Source organism: Rattus rattus, chromosome 9 (assembly GCF_011064425.1).
Source record: "Rattus rattus isolate New Zealand chromosome 9, Rrattus_CSIRO_v1, whole genome shotgun sequence".
Classification (NCBI taxonomy): Eukaryota; Metazoa; Chordata; class Mammalia; order Rodentia; family Muridae; genus Rattus; species Rattus rattus.
In genome coordinates, this window is record NC_046162.1 from 62320126 (window position 1) to 62338003 (window position 17878).

The 17878-nt window shown below is 49.8% G+C and overlaps 1 protein-coding gene across 2 annotated transcripts; it reads right to left on the reverse strand.

The window, feature by feature from the left end:
• Positions 1–1728: 1728 nt before the first annotated feature.
• Positions 1729–15641, reverse strand: Metrnl (meteorin like, glial cell differentiation regulator). 2 transcript variants are annotated; one of them, XM_032913276.1, is made up of 4 exons: positions 15230–15641; positions 9982–10367; positions 3281–3340; positions 1729–2275 (listed from the first exon to the last, which is right to left on the reverse strand). In XM_032913276.1, the coding sequence occupies exons 1-4, from the start codon at positions 15397–15399 to the stop codon at positions 1956–1958; spliced, it is 936 nt and encodes a 311-aa protein (XP_032769167.1). In that variant the 5' UTR covers positions 15400–15641; the 3' UTR covers positions 1729–1955. The 2 variants fall into 2 exon arrangements, with proteins under 2 accessions (XP_032769167.1, XP_032769168.1); XM_032913277.1 differs by lacking the exon at positions 15230–15641 and adding an exon at positions 15140–15216.
• Positions 15642–17878: the final 2237 nt, after the last annotated feature.

A 17878-nucleotide genomic window follows, 5' to 3' on the forward strand; every position in this document is an offset into this window, starting at 1 on the left:
ACGCCAATCCTGTTCTGCAGCTTCCCTGTAGGCTGAGAGGTGGAACTGGGAGGGGCTCAACTGGGCATGGCTTCTGTGTGACCTAGTCCTGCTAGCATAAGGTATCATAATCACCAGCCACAGTGGGGCCCAGCCCTTCACAAACTACTGTTTCGCATCCTCACCCGTGGGCACCTGCTTCTTGTTGTGACCTGCAGATCCGTGCCAGCGTGAACTGAGTTGGCACGTACTAGAGTGGTGCACACCTAGACTAGTACATCGGCTTGGTGTTCACTGGCTACATCAATCTCTCCTGGGTCTTGCCTCAGAAGCCTCATGGGAAGAAGCACCTGATGAACAAATAAACCCAATTATTGGGTCTGTTTACCCTGAGGCCCAGAGCTGGAGGGGGAGGGGAATCCACCAACATGCCTTAGGAAAGGGTAAGGGCCACAGAGTTGTCAGAACTTGAACAAGAGGCAGCACCTCCAAGAGCTGATGAGGTCCTCGCCAGGACTCTAGCAGGACAGGGCACACCCCCAGCTCCCTATGATTGGAATGAATCTTCTTTGGGTTTTTTGTTTTGTTTTTAATTGTGTGTGTGTGTGTGTGTGTGTGTGTGTGTGTGTGTGTGTGTATGTGTGTGTATGTGTGTGTGTATGTGTGTGTGTGAGTGTGTGTGTGTGTGTGTGTGTGTATGCTAGATCCCCTGGAATTGTAGTGAAAGGCCTTTATAAGCCACCTAACATGAGTTCCTAACATGGGAACCAAACACAGGTCCTTTGTAAGAATAGCAAGTGCCTAACCATCGAATCTCTCTCCAGATTTGATATTTGTTGTAGCCTTTGCCTCTGACCTAAATGGAAATGGAGTAAATTTCAGGTGAAGATGAGGTCACCAGGATGGGCCCTAAATCAATGATCTGTGTCCTCCCAGTACGGAAAATTTGACACATACCCACACATACAAGGCAGAAGTCACATGGCTGGGAAAGCAACACCAGAGCAAAATGGTCACAAGCCAAAATTCCTGGAGTCACCAGAAGCTTTAAAGTCCCTCCTGGAGCCTGCAGAGGAAATGTGATTCCGTTCACACCCGTTCTGGCTTCCAGGACTGTATGAATGAAAGCCTGCTGCTTAAGCTCCAATTTGTGGAGATTTTCTTACCGGAGAGAAAACCCACACCCTCTGAAGAAATAGGGTCATTAAATAGGTTTAGTCCCTTGGTTTGCTCTGTGCATTTGGGGAAACCTGGGGTCAAAGACTGGTTCAGTGGAAAAGGTGTGGACAGATGCAGAAGGCAACAGTGGCCTGGTAATGGCAAGGGGGGAGCACAAGCCAGGCAGCACCATCTAGAATTGTCCAGTGAACAAAAGGTCTTGGGACAGCAGGCCACAGCTGAGCAGAAAGGGCTCAATACAGGTACCCATCCAATGGGTTGAGATGGATGTAATATTGGGGGCTCAGATCCTGGTCTTTATTCTCTGGAATGGAAGCCGCCTACATACAGTCTGGAAAGGTTCTCAACTGCAAAGATGGTCTTTTAAAATAGAGACCTAAAATGAAGGGGAAATGAAAAAGTATCTGGTCCATACATTTCTGTCACAAGGATAACAAGGCTGAGTCATAGCCATGGAAACCTCAATAGCCATCACTGGGCACCACAACCTACCTCCCATCAATGTATCAAGCCAAATGCAATGGCTGAAAATAACTTTGTAAAAACACTATTAAATGGCACACCAAGGCATCTTTTACAAAAAAAAATATAATAACTTAGTTTGCATTTTACAACATTTCCAATGGGTCAGGGCATCCTTGAATGGGACCTAAGGGGTCAGAGCAGCATGTACCTCCCTTCCCAGTTCAAGCACCAGGCAGGGCTCATGCCACCAGTCTGCAATCTCTATCGGGATTTGATAGAGCAACTGAGCCATGGCTCATCTGAAGGACAGCAGTATGGTGTCACCCTGCAAGTCACTCCATATTGATTTCACAAGGGTTTATGCCCCTTTCTTCTGCTTTCCTGTACATCTTTTGAAAGTCACTAAAGCGTGGGGCACATCCAAGTTGTGCCTCCCCAAAGTGCACATGTCCAGTGAAGAGGAATTCTCCATGCCCTGGTCGTACTCCACACTGCAGCAGTGTTGTGACATGGCCCAGCCAGTGGCCACTGTCCTCAGGAGCTGGCTGGAAGACCCTGCTCTTCTGCCTGTGGAGCCTGCTCACCCGTAGGTGAATGACTGACACTTGCTGTTCTGGTACATGGGTGACATCCTCGATGAAGCCTCGGACAACTGTAGAAGAAGAAGACAGAGGTCAGCAAATCTAATGGGCTCTGTCAGCAATGGCAGGCACATAGCACATGTCGCCCTGGGTATGTCCCTGGCTGTCCAAGGCATTTAGAACTGGCCATGAACCTGCTCTAGTCACATAGCAACCTTTTGAAAGCTCAATGATGAGCAGAAGTCTGTGATATCGATACTGTCAGACAAAGACATTCCACTGGGCATCAGCTATACAGCACACACCCTCCAGGTAAGAACAAGGAAATAAGCAAAGTGCTCTGCAGTTCTGGGTCACATCAGGTGTCGCAGTGCAGCTCAAAGGGCAAGAATAATGAGAGGGGAGGCAACAGGGAGCACCTTGTATTGGGTAGTGGGGTAGGGCCTGGAGAGTGGAGCAGTAAGGAGTCAAGATTCCACCGAGCGATAGCTCTTGGCTTTTGGATGAGGGTTGGAGCACAGTTAGCTGGACCCCAGCTCAATGTAGCTACTATTATGGCAACAGTTAAGCAAGGACTTCCCCTTGTCTAAGGAGAACACTGTGTAAATATTCTAGCAAGGAGCCCCCAACCTCAGAAAACATCCCTGACTCCAAAAGGGCTTTCAAGACCCCAACCACCTGGGTGAAAAATGAGCAAAGCTCTGAGCTGTGGCTGGCACAGGGACATGCCAGGCTGCCCTCTGCACTATGTTCCCAGAGCACTTCTGAAATTTCACTGAGAACTGAAGGACTTCCAGAGTCTGCAGGAGGCTGTGAGATGCTGTGCACAGTGAGCATACACTGACACACTAGTGTGCAAGCCCCAACTCTGCCTGCATGTGTGGTATCCAGACTCACCTTAGGGTACACAGTGCACTGCTCCCTGTGAGTGCAGGGTGAAGCCAGGTTCAGCAAACTTCAGCAACCCACCCCTCCCATACACACACACACACACACACACACACACACACAAGAAATCAATGCTGACTTAGGAAAGCCCTCAGACCCTGGAAAGACAACCACAGGAACAGACTTACCAAAGTCACTGGTGCAGATGGCAAGGAGGACCTCAGCGTCACTGCAAGGTCGACAGGGGGCTGAGGAGGAAAAAAAAAAACAGGGTAATAATACAGCCCAGACAATACTGCTTTGTCACAGACCCTTCCCAACCCTAACACTGCAGAATACAAAAGGCCTGCCTCCCTGGCCTACACGTGAGGGTTCGTGTTTGAGATAAAATCATAGTGAGACCTCCGGCCAACTCCAACTCTACCATGGGAGTGATCAGCAAGGGAGGAGGCTGAAGACCGTCTTCTGTCAAGTCAGCCATTAATTCAAAGGATCACCTGGCCCTCCTAGCTCATGCTGTAGCTGCAATAACACTAGTCCAGACAAGGAAAAGGAGCACATGCCACTCCCACTTATTTGTTAGTGTAGTTCCAAATAAACAATTGTACCCATTTAAAAAACGAAACAACAATAAAAAACAAAGTTGTTCTTACAAGCCTATCACACTGCAAAACCAACCCCAAGATGAGCTGAAACCACATGTGGATACTACCCAGCCAAAGTACCCTCCTACAGCTTCCAACCACAACCTAAAATGGTGTGGGTATCTTAATGCAAAGTAGGACCCTACTGCAGCCTGATGTCTACTCCCCACATCACAGTCCCAAAGGAGGATCTCACTCAGCCCATCTGCCCTGGGCATTTCTTACAAGAACCAAGGCTAAGCATCTGCAAAGGCAGTGTTGACTGGAGTGTGGGAGAGTAGACATGATTGGAGAAATCAATCTCTCTGCTATGGGTATAGGCTCTTGAGCTGGGGCCATCAGTTTAGCCCCTCCTCTAGGCCTCATTGAGCCTTGGGACAAGTTATATACTATGAGAGCCCAGCAAACTGAGTTTTATTCATAGGACTCAGGCTCGAGACACCCAAAACCTGGAGCCTGACATCCTACAGAGGGCCCAGAGGTACATATACTCTTAGAATGAGCTCCCTCACTGGTCAACCACTTGCATAACTCATTTCTCCAGTAACAGCCACCTCCTGCCCTTAGCCCCACTTCCCCTGGTGTGAAACAGAAACTGGCTCAGCAGCTTCTCCACAAACTGGAGTTTTCAAGAAGATGGAAGCTTGTTATCTGCTGTGAGTTATGTCTCAAGACTTTGTCCTCAGTTTCCTGCTTTGGGCCCAAGTTCTCCGATAAAACAGAAACCCTGGGGTATGACATCTCAGACAAATTTCCCTGTAGCCTTTCCCCCTGCAAAGGCTTTGGGGAATCCCTGTCTCAGGGCTCTTTGGTCCTGGAAGAAGTCAATGCTATCTGCATGCCTGGAGGCTACCTACCCTGACCCTAAGTGCTGGTGACATGGCCCCAGGGGAACCAAGACTGCACTCATGTGGGTGGAGGGTAAGCAAGCCAAGTGTTTCCAGGCCAACAGAAGTTCAGAGAAGCCTGAAGTTCAGGTCCTGAAGGAGTAAACCTGAGACAAAGTCTTGGGGTTTACAGTGTCCTAATCAAGCACAGCTCTCTATGGCCCCTTGAGCTGGGTGTGTCTGGGGCCCTATCCTTTGGACCTACCTCGGAAAGGGGGTGGGGTGCCTCCCAGCCTAAGCGCTTGCTGACTCACCCACCCACTCACCTGCAAGCGCTTTTGCTTCTATTTAGCTATCAGAAAAGGGAGAAGCCACCAAACAAGTACAACCTGTTGGCATCAGCACAGCCCATCAGAAAATGAAACACTCCCACCCCCATGCCAGTTTCACAGTCCAGAAACTTCTACTGAGGAGACCCGAATGAAGAACAACTCCTGGAAGCCAGTTTGCTGGTCTCTTGGATGTCCACCCTCAACTCTGGTTGCCCTGCAGCCCCTTTCCTTCTTGTGATATTTTGCTTGGGTCACCACAGTCCCCTGAACCTCTGATGCTACCTGAACCTCTACACTGAAGCTGCTGAGGTGTGTGGTTCCTGTAGCTATTCATTCTCACACTGACTGGGAACCAGCACTCATACTGGATGTGAGCAGACATGGGCTGGGCTGGTCTGGAACACAGGCAGGGCTTGGCTATACAGGAGACCTCAGAGACTATTTTGGGCAACATGAGATTCAGAGAACAGTATTCTGGGATATAACCCTAGTTGGTAACTGACCTGTGCCCACAAGCAGGTTTATTGACCCTGGTGACCACAGTCTACCTGAAGGCCCCCTTCAGGAGGAAGGGCAGCAGACGCTAGGGAAAAGGTTAAGTGTTCAGGCCACACGGGGTTGGGAGTTGGAAGCGAGGGTCCCCAGAAAGCACCTCAGAGTGAAGAGTTAGTTAAGTTGAACCAGGGCAGCTCCTCCAGTGGAGAGGAGGTAAAGAGCAGAGACCCAAGTCCTGGGCATTTAGCCTGAAACAAGTCCCTAAGTTTTGCCCTCCCTGTGAGTTATATGTGCTGGAACCTCAGCTGATAGTTGTAGAGAACATGTAGAGACCACCCCCTTCAGTTGTCCTTGGCCTGGCTCACAACTACCTGTAGGAGATGCCCCTTTGTCAGGCTAGGCATCCTGCAAACCTGTGCGAGCCTCAAGGAGTCGGCGCCATGAGTGACAACTGAGCTAGCTAGTGGCCCACCTGAAGGCATCCTTGAAGTAATTCTGAGCTTCGTTTCTGTGGAAACTCAATGTGGATACTAAGGACCTCCATGTAGGAAGAATTATTAATCAGATTCAAGTTCATAGCAGCTGTAGAATATGCTGGCTGCAGATGCTGACATTGCATTTCCTGGGAGCCACTTTGGAAATCAGGCAGGAAACACATATAAAAGGAACTAAATGAGGATAAAGAAAACAGGATTGAGGCCTCCTGGGGACAGATTTGGGTAAGGGCTCAACCTGGGCAGGGTCCAGAAAGCAGGAAGAGCAAACACAGGCAAGAATATCTGGATGCTAGAAAGCAGACCTTGCAAGCCAGACTAACTGGTGTATGGGCAGCACTGTCTAATGAGAACAGCCAGAATGATACATATAGTTCCAAAGCAAAAACCTTATACACCAAAGCCCTTTGAGGGCCCTAGTGGGGCAGAAAAGCAAGACATACCTGGACAGAGTGGCCTAGGAGCTAAGGTCTAGGCTTCTTCAATGATCACCACTACCAGGTGCCACCCAAAGGACAATGTGACCCAAGGGTTCTCTGAACCCTCCAACCCTGCAAGGGAGTCAGTGAAGACCACACCATTCTTTACCCAAGGTTGAGAGAGGATTACGATGAAAAAATAATCACAAGAAAATCACAGTGGCCTGAGAAACCACCAAGGCAGGAACTGACCAGAGGGTACAGGACTTCAAACAATATGCTCTTTGTTCTTCAGCTTCCAGGGCACCGTGCTTCCTTCCACCACAAGACATGACACTGGGCATGGTGGTGCACATCTTTAATCCCAGCACTCTAGAAGCAGAGGCAGGTGGATCTCTGAGTTTGAGGACAGCCTGGTCTATATAGCAAGTTCTAGGATGGCCAAAGCTACAAAATAAAGAGACCCTGTTCTCAACAGAACAAACAAACAAGACACGGCCTTCAACCCTTACACCATCACAGCCCATACACCAACTCTGTCTACCAAATGGACCTGAGCAGTGGGGTTCCATGTAGTGTCTCAAGCCTATTAGCAACAAGCAGAGCAGGATTTAGAAGGATAAGAAGACACGTTCAGAAGCAGTAGGCCCCACCCTGTGAGCCCAATGAGCCGGTGACAGTAATAGCAAAAGTATCCTGCTGCCTTTCTCTTCAGCGTGTGTCTGAAATGCCGCTGTTGCTACCAACCCCCTCACTTGACACCCCCTCCGAGTTCCGCAGCAATGGCTGCCAAGGTCATGAGCCCACCAGGATGGAATGGAACCAGGACACACCCCAGCTGTACCTATCCCCTGAACCAGAGAGAATCTCACCCTTTCTGGTCACCCCATAGTCATCTCTCCTACATAGAGAGGTCAGCCTCCAGGTAAGAGTTTTATCTGTACTCAGAGGTAGGGCCTTCACTATTCTGCCAGCTTTCCCTAAGCATCAGAGGTAGTGCCACTGCCTAGAAATTCTGAGCAAGGAAAGAGGGGCAGCAGGTGCAGGGTTAGCAGTCAAATCCAGCATCCCAGATGCTGGGGTCACCTCTCATATGACCTAGACACGCCTCTGGAACAGCACTATACCCCACTGCTCCGGTCTTTTCCATTGTGATGCGGGTCACAAGGCAACTATGCTATCCAAGTAAACATGAAGCTAACGCTGTAGACACTCTAGGACCTATCCTGGAGCAGCAGCAGGTTCTCTCCTTTCTGGGTGGGGATCAAGGCTCACATGCACATATGCACATGCTCTCATGTACTCTTGTCTGGGTTCCAACCCATGGCACCACAGTTCTCTTGAGTCGGCACAAATGAGAACTGATTCATCTAGGAACTTGTCTGCCTCTGGCATAAGCATCCAGGGTCAGGTACGCTTTTCCTTCTCTGCCGACACTGCTTTTGTTCCGGCTTATATCTCATTTCTGAAGCTGCACCAAGGCCAAAACAGGAAAAAAAAATGGGGAGGGGGAGCCTGCCACTGGCCATAGAAACCTTGGAAGCTGTCCCAACCTGAGCAGGACAATGGCCAGCACTAACATTTCACATTATATATCCACCTTTTCCTTAAGCACTAACAGCTCAGGAGCCCCCATTCTCCAAAAAAGCTACTGTCCCAGGTGAGACCATCTCAACCATGGGACTCAGGTGCTGCCCCCTAGGATGGTTGGCACCCAGTTCTAGGTAATGCTAGTTTCTGTGCCCATTTTCAGACAATGCTAGAGTTGGGCCAAAGCTCATAACCACTCCAGTCTGAGTCTCTGACCTGAATTCTGATAGTCACTATATAGTGTCTGACATTGACGAAGTATGCAAAATCACTACAAGTTTGATATCACAGACATCCAGGATCAAGCAGGTGTTTGTTTTGGGATAACGAGGGAACCCTGAGGCTCAAACTCAACTAAGTCCTAGGCACAGGGATAGCATGACATTTTACCTGGGACACTGCCTTGTCTTTACCTGTGGCCTGAAAGGTGAATAGAATATTGAATATAGGACTACAGCTAAATATCTACGTCTTCCTGAAACCCCAGGAAAAACTGAGGCCACTCAACTGACCCCTACAGGTCTCCTTCCCTTAGCCTGAAAGTGTGGGCTTGGAGACAGCAGACAGTAAAGGAGAGGAGAGAGGGCAGTTTTGGGGATCTATCAGTCATCCTCATTTATGAGCAAAGAAATAAGACCCTAATGGATCAGAGCACAGGAGGTGAGACTTGCCTTACTGTAAGTTGACATCTCTCTACTACCCACCACAAAGACACATCATTGATGCAATTTATCTGTCATAACTGGTCTTTGCTACTTTGTGGGTTCTTCTTTTTCCACCCTTTATCCTCCAGGTTTCAGTCCCTGTCATTAGACAGGAGAGAAAGGATAGAAGGGAGATAGATAGAGATCTCTGAATCTAATTTTTTTTTCTTGTTTCTTTTTTGAACACAACTACTAACAAACTACGTCCAACCCCCTTGGATGACCAACAACCACTCTTCCTGACTCTCGGGGCCTTGCATTTATATATTCTCTGAGAAGTTCCCAGAGTTTCGAACGTCATACAATCACAGAAACTATCTGCAGCTGGCAAAGACATGCTTCTGCCAGAGCGCGAGGCAAATCAGTCAGCTGCTGCAAAGTGACCCATATTCCCAAACCTGGGATTAAAATGAAAACACGTTCTTATCACTACCGTCTGCCACACAGAAAAACATCTGCTGTGTCAAAACAAAAGAAAGAAAAAACCAAACAAACAGAAACAAAGCCAAGTCCACAGCTTCAGTTATGAGGCCCACATGCTACCTCATTTAGCCTTCCCATGGTTTTGGAGAAATGTGTGCCTGAACCTCATCCGTCAGCATCCAAAGCTGCCACTACATCGGCTCCTGAGGGAAGTGAGGTGGCAGGAGTTCCTGACTACTCTGCCCCAGTGGGGAGCTCCTCCCACGGTTACCTACCCCAATTCCCAGCAGGCACCTGGCTACACACCGTCCTTTCTTAACCTCAGACCCTGTGGGGTACTTGCTGGTATCTCCATCGGGCTTCTGGCTTTATCTTGTGGAGATGGAGCTGGCTCAGCTGTGCTCTCCCTGGAGACCTTACATGTCCTCCTCCATCCTCAAAAACCTCTGGGATATCACGGCTTCGTGCAGTTCTGCTCCCCACCCAAAACTATTTCACGTCTATGGCAAACACCAAAAACCTGAACCAGCGGTTTGTGTGACCGCTGGAAGGGTAGAGGCTCCACCTCAAACGAGTTATACACAGTCCTTTTGAGGACCAGAACTGTAAGCCATTCTCAGGGAACACAGCCTCCTACCACCTCACTTCCCTCAAGTCAGAAGCTCCGGGGGCCTAAAGGTACACAACAATGAGAAGTCTTCTTAAAGGGGGTCTTGAATGAAAAGGCTGCACTCAGTTTTAAGGTCTGATACTCTCTCATGTTGCAATCCTTCAGTAGGACAAAGGACTCATGGGACAAGCATGCCACATTGAACCCACAGACATAAGAATGTTTCACAGAGGTGAATTCAGGAGAGGGTAAGGGAATAATCAGTGTGATTAGGTGAACCCCCAGTGTTACCTGAGAGTAAGCAGCAGGACAGGTTAACAGGCCCATGCTAGCCCTGCACAATGTACTTACCAGACAGCACGTGCAGGTCCAGTCCCCTCTGCCCACTCATCAGCTCATACTGGAAGCCTGTGGTCCTTCTGCTGATGTCCTGCTGGGGTGTGGCCTCCACAAATAAGCCTCCCTGCTCTAGGCTGAAGCACTGCACTTGGCCAGGTTCGCCTCTGACGTCCCGCACCAACAGTCTTAGTTCTCCAGTTTTTTCCAAATAAATATTGGCCCCAGAGGAGTCCCTGAAAGGCTTGATGCACACAGTCAAGTTCTGGGCAGGTGAGAAGGTGTTGGGCCGTAGGTTAACAATGAGCGCCCCAGTTGGGTACATCCATTCCACAGAGCCTGCTGAGCAGCGCAGGTACACCTGCTCCACCTCCTTGCTGTGTGCCTCCCGGGTGAGCCCACTGTGGGAAGAGGGAACAGGGTTAGCCAGGATCTCAGAGCAAAGGTCCCACATGCATCACCCCACGCACGGCCTCACTCAAGAGCCACTCACACTCACCTGACACATGTAAAGGGAACCCACCTCTCTCAGCTTCCAGTGGACTCACTCCAAGAGTGAAGCTGAGCAAGACCAAAGCTCTGACGGTACAGGCCATGCTGGCTCCCCAGACCCTACATACATCCCATGCTGCACCCCAGGGCACCAGAGTCTTGGTAGCTTCCTCTGCCAAGGAAATGGCATCAGGAAGTTAGAGCCAAGAATGATCTGGGTATTCTGAGACATGTAGCAAAGCGGACCAGCAGGGCCACTGCACCAGCCAAGGTTTCAAACCACTCAAGGAAGTGAAAAAGGAGGATGAAGCTCGTGTGTAGAGATGCCATGGGTGCACTACACATGTAATCACATACTCCAGAGAGCAGCTTCCAAACCAGCTGGAGGAGTCAGCCACAGGAAATCAGAGATTTGACTTTTCTTAAGCCAATGATCTGACCATTTGTCATTTTCATTTCAGTCATTTTCAAACCTGAAGCTTATTTCACCAATCATATTTTAAAAAACAAATCCAAGAACCATTAAAGTAGAATTCATTATAAGGGTAAAGGAAACATCCCTGGGGCAGGGGGTGGGGAGAAGCCTAAAGAACAAGAGAACCTTTGGATGGGATTCCTAAAGTGACAAGGTTCCTAAAGTAATAATTGGTCTCACATATGCCAAATGAAAGGATGCATGTAGTACGCTACACCCTCGTGAGGCGGTATTGTTTTCAAAAAAAAATCGAAGCTGCTGAAAATGCAGAAGTTTCTCCTGCTCAAACTATAAAGCAAAAGTCAGCTCGTTGCTAAGGTTACGTCATAACCACAGTGGTCTTGGAAAGAAACCAGTGGCTTCAGCTAAGAGTTCTATTACAAGAGTTTGGTTCTGATCAGATCTCAGACAGGTTCACCCACATTCTTAGGATTTTTATGCAAAATAAAAAAAGGCTTTATCCAGAACCTAGCCTGAGTGAGTTACCAGAAAGCTTTCCTGCAAGGGAGAAAATGTATAACACATGGCATACCTTTACTATTAGTGACTCATGCTTCCGGCCCCCAAAACCTCATTTTATATACAAGGACTACAGTAGTCTAAGAGCGTAAGTCACCCCCACAGACCACATCAGAGAGAAGCATTGTGGGTGAACCCCTCCTGACCTGCTTCCCACCCCCACAAGGCTCTGGGCCAGGAGCAGCCAGCCAGCAGGCACTGCCCAAGACACACATATAGAATAAACTTACAAATTACAGTCAATAAAACTCACACAAGTTCATCTGACACCTATGCAGGAATGGGCATAATTATAGTATTTTATGAAAATTAGACTAAATGGGCACATGGCTAAAACCTAATTACTGTTTTTCTCTTTGTCCTGTCTCCAACATCAAGGGACAACTGACACTTGCACCAGGACAGTCACAAATCTCAACTTACAAATATAAATTATATTTAATATAAAGCACCCAGCATGAGGTTTTTGCTTCCTGAGATTCAAGGGCATGGAAGCCTCACTACACCTCAGAGCGCTGAGCCTTGGTGCAGCAGAGGGAGATAGAAAGATTATCCTCCACAGGATAACCAAGGAGACATGAGGCCGGCCCACAATGCCCAGACTAGGGGCTACCATCCACATGCACTATGCGGTCCCCACTGCACTCCACTTAATTGGAAAGAACAACATGAGGGCAGAGGACCCACAGAAATGAGGTGCCGGTGAGCTCACCTCTACTCAGGCTTCACTAACTAAGGGAAGGATTAAGTGTGCATCCCGGGACAGTCAAGAGTGTACCCTCACACTCTCCCAAAACATTCAGATCAACAAGAATACGACTAGTCGCTTGACACAAGAGCTTTCACATCAATGCTAGTACATGTGCACAGTCCATGTTTCGACAAGCAGGAACTAGAGTAAAGGGTCCCTCAGCCAGACAGATCTTTAATGAAGTCAAGACAGGTTCCCACCGGAATACCTAGTACCCCAATCTCCATTTCAAATAGCCAGCACCGTATCATCTTAAATGACCACTGACCAACAGGACTTTACCATCTTCGTGAGATGGAAATGATGCATCAACTACACAAAATAAAACAGCCATGTCCCACTACTATGATGAAGCTGGTACAGACGGAACTCGCCCTAGTCTACACCATAAAGCTGACAGGGATGATCTGACCATAGGTCAAACTGAATAAATGGTGTGTATGGGAATGTGTGTGTCTCTAGGAGCAACGCAGTGTCTTACACGAGTTAAACAGACACTGTACTAACTACTAAGCCATTTCACCAGCTCAGTGCTTTTCTTTTTTGTCCTTCAATCAGCAAGGCTCACTACCCAGATGAACACAAATTCTAATGGCCTCGTGAGACAAAGCATACATTCCAGGTTGTTGTGAGGGCTCGAGGATGCTAGCAGGGCTTGCTCAGATACACTGCTAATGCAAGGACAGGACAAGGGTCTCTAGAAGGGTTCCGGATCCAAGCGTAACCAAAAGGCTCTGCCGCTAAGTTCTTCCTTTTGTTCCTACCTTACAAGACAGGCCAGGTGTGACCACACCTGCCGAGTTCCCACTGATCACAGTGGGAAAGTTCATGGTCCACCTTTATGGCACTGGCTAATCAACATGGACAGAAAAGGGTATTTCAAAATTTCCAACTTGATTTCTTGGAAACACCTAGAGCCCACATGAATTAAATGGAGTGGTCAGGGTTATGGAGAGCAACTTCCTTCCCACCAGAGGCCAGAATACAACATTTTGAGACTTGCTCCACCCAATGATTTGTTCTAGACTGCTTGAAAAAAAAAAGTCATAAACACTGTGTAGAAGCAAGCTGGGCAGTAGCCAACTGATCTGTGAAGTGCACTTATAAGTTGGGACCATGTCTATAACAAAAGGGAGTATTATGTTTTCTCCCAGCCCTATCTACCTACCTACAACTTCCAGATGTCCTCTGGTAGAGCCTGGGAATGAGGTCCTCAAAGGAATCCCAGAATAGGAATGAGTTGGGGGAGAAGGGCCAGGTAGGTATAAGGATGGACACTTCCCACTGCTTACACTCCTTTGGAGGACCTTGGCCTGGCTCTGGAGGTAGGCAGGGGAGAGGGGGTGTCCAAGGGGACAGGTAGCCAGCTCACAATGCCCAGACTTGAATTTGGGGGCTGCCACCCCCAGCAGTCACACGCATCATGTGGTAGTTAGTCATCTGATTCCATTTAATTGGAAGGAACGACATGAGAATGGACCCGCGGAAATAAGGTGTCCTTTACTTTGTCTCTACTCAATCCCTCACTACCTGGGGGAAAACAACCCCTCACCACAGATCCCTGGGCTCAGGGAAAGGTCGTCTTTCAGGCACACAGTATTCTAAGAACCTGGAAGAAAAGCAAGTGTCTGGAAACCCCATTCAAAGGCCGGCGTACGGTTTCTGGTTTTGGTCTGCTGGAACAGGGCACCCCAAGCCCTGAAGTTAGAGTACACTAATTCTGCAGTGCAGGTTGTGAGGAGAGAGTTAATTACCATGGGGAAAGGGCAACCCGGTAAGAGCTTAGCATCACAGGCTCGTGGCCAGCCCTGTGATGGCGCCAGCATTCCCAAGGCCAGTCCTCCCCCAGATCCAATCTGCTCTTGTCTGCCCCAAGCTCTACTGATTCCCTGTTCTTGCCAGGCAGAAGGGATTTCTGCTGGAGAAAAAGCTCCAACTCCCTGAAAGACCGGTGCTGGAGCACTCGGGAGGCAGCTCTCAATCTTTCAGTCCAAGCACTCCAGCCGCAGTCTTGATGAGAGTTGATTTTGGTCTCTGTGGTTTCCTCAGAAAGTCAGGCACTGTAAGTGTACAAGATAACCATTGATGCCCTGCTTACGCAGATCCGGGGCACTGCTCAACATCCACCTTTCTCAGAAAACCCTCTTGACCAAAATCACCCATCACACGCATTGCCCCATGAGCCCTCTCTACACTGGAGTCTGTGCTTCAGACCAGATCGTGTACCTTCCCCAGCCTGCGCAAGCGCCCTTCCCGTGGGATGAGCTACACCAGACCCCCACCGCCGTCCCAGCCCACGTTTTCAGCGGAGACCCGCATCAGCGCAGCGCGCTATGCAAACCGCTGAATTGGCAACTTGCAGCGAATCAAACTGGCTCTGCAAAGAGAGGGGGCCGGCCGCTGTGCCTGGCGCGTTTTCAGTGTACAAAGTAGCTACGATTCCTCAGGCACCCCGCCCGCGCACGCTTGTGACTTGTGCTTCTTTCCATACGTCACACTTCAGTTAAAACAACAGCGAAAAGTCCTCCGCTGTCACCGCTGATGGGGGACGAGAGGTGTCACAGGAACCCTGCGCCCTGCTGCCAAGGGCGGCTTGACCTTCACCGAGGAGGCGCAGGGCTCTACCCTACTGCATTTGGCCGGGGACAGGTGCCGACCCCGTCTTGTTGCCCCGAAGACAAGGCTGGTGCTGCAGCCGATACGTGTCTACCCCTCTAGATGAGCACAATCCCAACCCTTCCTCAAGGAACAGAAATCCCAATCGTTGGGAGGACTGAACCTGCAGCCCCTGGAGCCCAGGAAACCCACTAGGGCAGTGATTCGCGCGCGGAGAGTGGGCGTCCTCCGAGCTGGGACCCAGATGCCACCAACTCTTTTGTTCTAAATCCAGAGCTGGGGCGGGGGTCACAGGACTTGGCCAACATAGCTGTCCCTACCCTGCAGGCACCACCAGCTCTGCCACCCGCTGCCGAGGGCTCCCGTCCAGGTCCAGGCGGTCCACGCTGGAATCGTCCCCCAAGACTCACCTCCCCTTCCAGCTGCACAGGTCGCTGGAGTACTGCGCGCTCGCGCCGCCCAGCAGCAGCAGTAGCAGCAACAGCAGCGGTGGCGGCGGGGGCGGACCCGGCCCAGGGCCCGGGGACCGAGGCCACTGCTGCCCCGCGCGCCTCCGGGCCGCCCACACCGCACCCCGCATGCTCCGGCAGGGTCTGAGACCGGTGCGTGCCTGCACCCACAGAATAGACTCTTGAGGCAGTGCTGCGGGAGGCGTGGGTCCGCGTGCGAGCTGATCACGTCGCGCGTCTACAGGCCATCCCGTCTAGCCCCTGGCCGCCCACCATAGGAGCCGCCCGAGCCGCCCAAGCTGCAACCAGAGAAGCGCGCCGGCTGCCCCTAGAACCTCTGAGCTGGCAAGTTCCCGACCGTGGTCTGGCTCAGCTGGGGGGCGGAACCGTGAAGCCACCCCGCCCTCGTCCGAGCTCCGCCCCCGCCTGGCCTTCGGCCCGGGCCAGCAGTTCCGCCCCGCGCGTCAGCTCACAGATCTGCGTCCTGCCAGCTCTGGCCTGGAACGCCCTGGTGTCACGCCGCTGCAGATACTCAGTGGGCAGCATCTCGCAGCACAGGACGAGGGAAAGTGCAACTTGGAGTGGGACAAACGACTTTGCAAAGGACGGGAACAAGGTCAGGGAGGAGGGCTGGGGCTGGGACACAGAAGCTGCGGGATGGTGATGGGAGAGTTTGGGCCTGGGGGAACTGCACCATCATGCACGAAGTGAAGAAATCTGAGCTCCTTCCAGCAGCTAGACTCCATCTTTCAGACAGCCTGAGTGGCCTCGAGTTTACAGGGGCTTATTGTGATGCTTACAGCTCAATAGCGAGCGGTGGCTTCTTGGAGTTCCTGGCACCCTCCCTTTCCCTTCCCTGTACGCAAAATTTGCCTTGGTAGAGAAAGACTGCTATTAGTAAGAGTAGGCAGCTTCCGCGAGGTTTTGCGAGGCTTTGGAGCGTCCATCCCATAGAAAGGCCTTAAAGTGTGCAATCAATCCCCAGGCCACACTTCCAAGGCTCCTGCTGTCTCGAGGTTTTTTTTTTTTTTTTTTAGAATTTCTTTTTTCTTTTTTTCGGAGCTGGGGACCGAACCCAGGGCCTTGCCTTTGCTAGGCAAGCGCTCTACCACTGGAAGCTGAGGTTTTAAGCTGGATGCTTCTTTACAGCGGAACCTACCTTGGGCAGTGTGGGGCTTTCGTATCATTTCATCTTGGGACCCATCATTCTATACTTCAATAGGATCGCCCCTTCCAGGTTTGAGAACTCGAATTGTCTCCAAACATCAACAGGAATATAAAATAACCATCCGAGAGCTACACAGAGTTACACAGGAGCAGGGCAGAAATAGGTAGGTGGAGGGACACTTTCTCTGGCCTGTAGCTTGATTTAAAAAAAAAAAAGAAAGAAAGAAAGAAAGAAAGAAAGAAAGAAAGAAAGAAAGAAAGAAAGAAAGAAAGAAAGCAAGCAAGCAGGGAGAAGGTGATGAGGCAGTCTTTCTTCACTCCAAAGCCCCAAACAGTTACAAACAAAACTGATCTGGATACATTTCAGGAGGAAACAAGGGATTGCAGGGTACCCTCTGTCCATGAGGAGAGGCCTAGAAATCCAGTTTATTTATTAGTTGGTGACCATACTGAGAGCAGGAGAGGGACAAAGTCTTCAACACAAAGAAAGAGGCAGCACGGCCTGAGGATTCAAGGCCACTGAACAGCTGAGGAGAAGCGAAGAGCTTGAGGAACTGGAAAAGACACCTGCATTTTTAAGAATCGGTATGAAACAGCCTTACAACTGAGCAGGCCTTTGTACTCAACTAAAACCCAGAACTGGAACCCTGCCTCGCATATAAAGTGATGTCACCCTGAAATTCAAGGCCCTGTTGGATGCTCCAGGGACACACCTGTGCATTCAGAGCTTGAAGGTCTGCTCCACCAACTCCAAGGCCCTTACAGCATAGGCCTGGTCCCTTTCACTGCAAGGTTCCAATGCACAGAAATTATGTGAGCCAGGTGATAACCCCAAGCAGGTGAGCATAGGAACCTGCCAATTGCACACTGTACACTCCGGCTACTTTCTAGATAGTAATCCCTTTTACTAGGGGCTCTGTGGAGATGGAGACACAGTTTGCATGTAGCCAATCAGGTCTCATCCATCTCAGAAGGGCTATAATGGCTCATCACAGTGCAGACCATAGCATGAAAGCCAGCAGTGATGGTAAGCAGTCCAGCCATGAAGAGCTAACGGCCTGCAGTCACTAACCAGTCTCAGGTTGACTAAAGCTGGTTCTGTCCCAGGGGATGGTACGAGCTCATGTGCGTCTGTCCAAAAACAAAAACAAAACAAAACAAAACAAAACCCAACCAAAACCAAAAACAAAACAGTGGAATGCAAGATTGAACTGGAATCTATTCTTTGCCCTTTAGTTTATGACATACAAATACTAGCTCATTATTACTGCACATCTATTAAGACGAGATGCTAATGACTGGGAGGAAGGAGTAGACACTGGAGATGTCTCTGTTTTCTGCTCAGTTTTGGTAAACCTTTTAAAATCCAACAAAAAATTAAGAACAAGGTAAGGATGACTATTTGTCTATCAGGGTTCTTGCAAGAATCCCGTAGGACACCAA

What these genes read in the sequence shown, in the direction of transcription:
- Metrnl (XM_032913276.1), bottom strand. Translation starts at nt 15,399, where the DNA reads ATGCGGGGTGCGGTGTGGGCGGCCCGGAGGCGCGCGGGGCAGCAGTGG. An exon ending in GGACCTGCACGTGCTGTCTG is followed by an intron (nt 3,341 to 9,981) that starts GTAAGTACATTG and finishes TTTCCTCCTCAG; the next exon opens with CCCCCTGTCGACCTTGCAGT. An exon ending in CATCTGCACCAGTGACTTTG is followed by an intron (nt 2,276 to 3,280) that starts GTAAGTCTGTTC and finishes CTTCTTCTACAG; the next exon opens with TTGTCCGAGGCTTCATCGAG.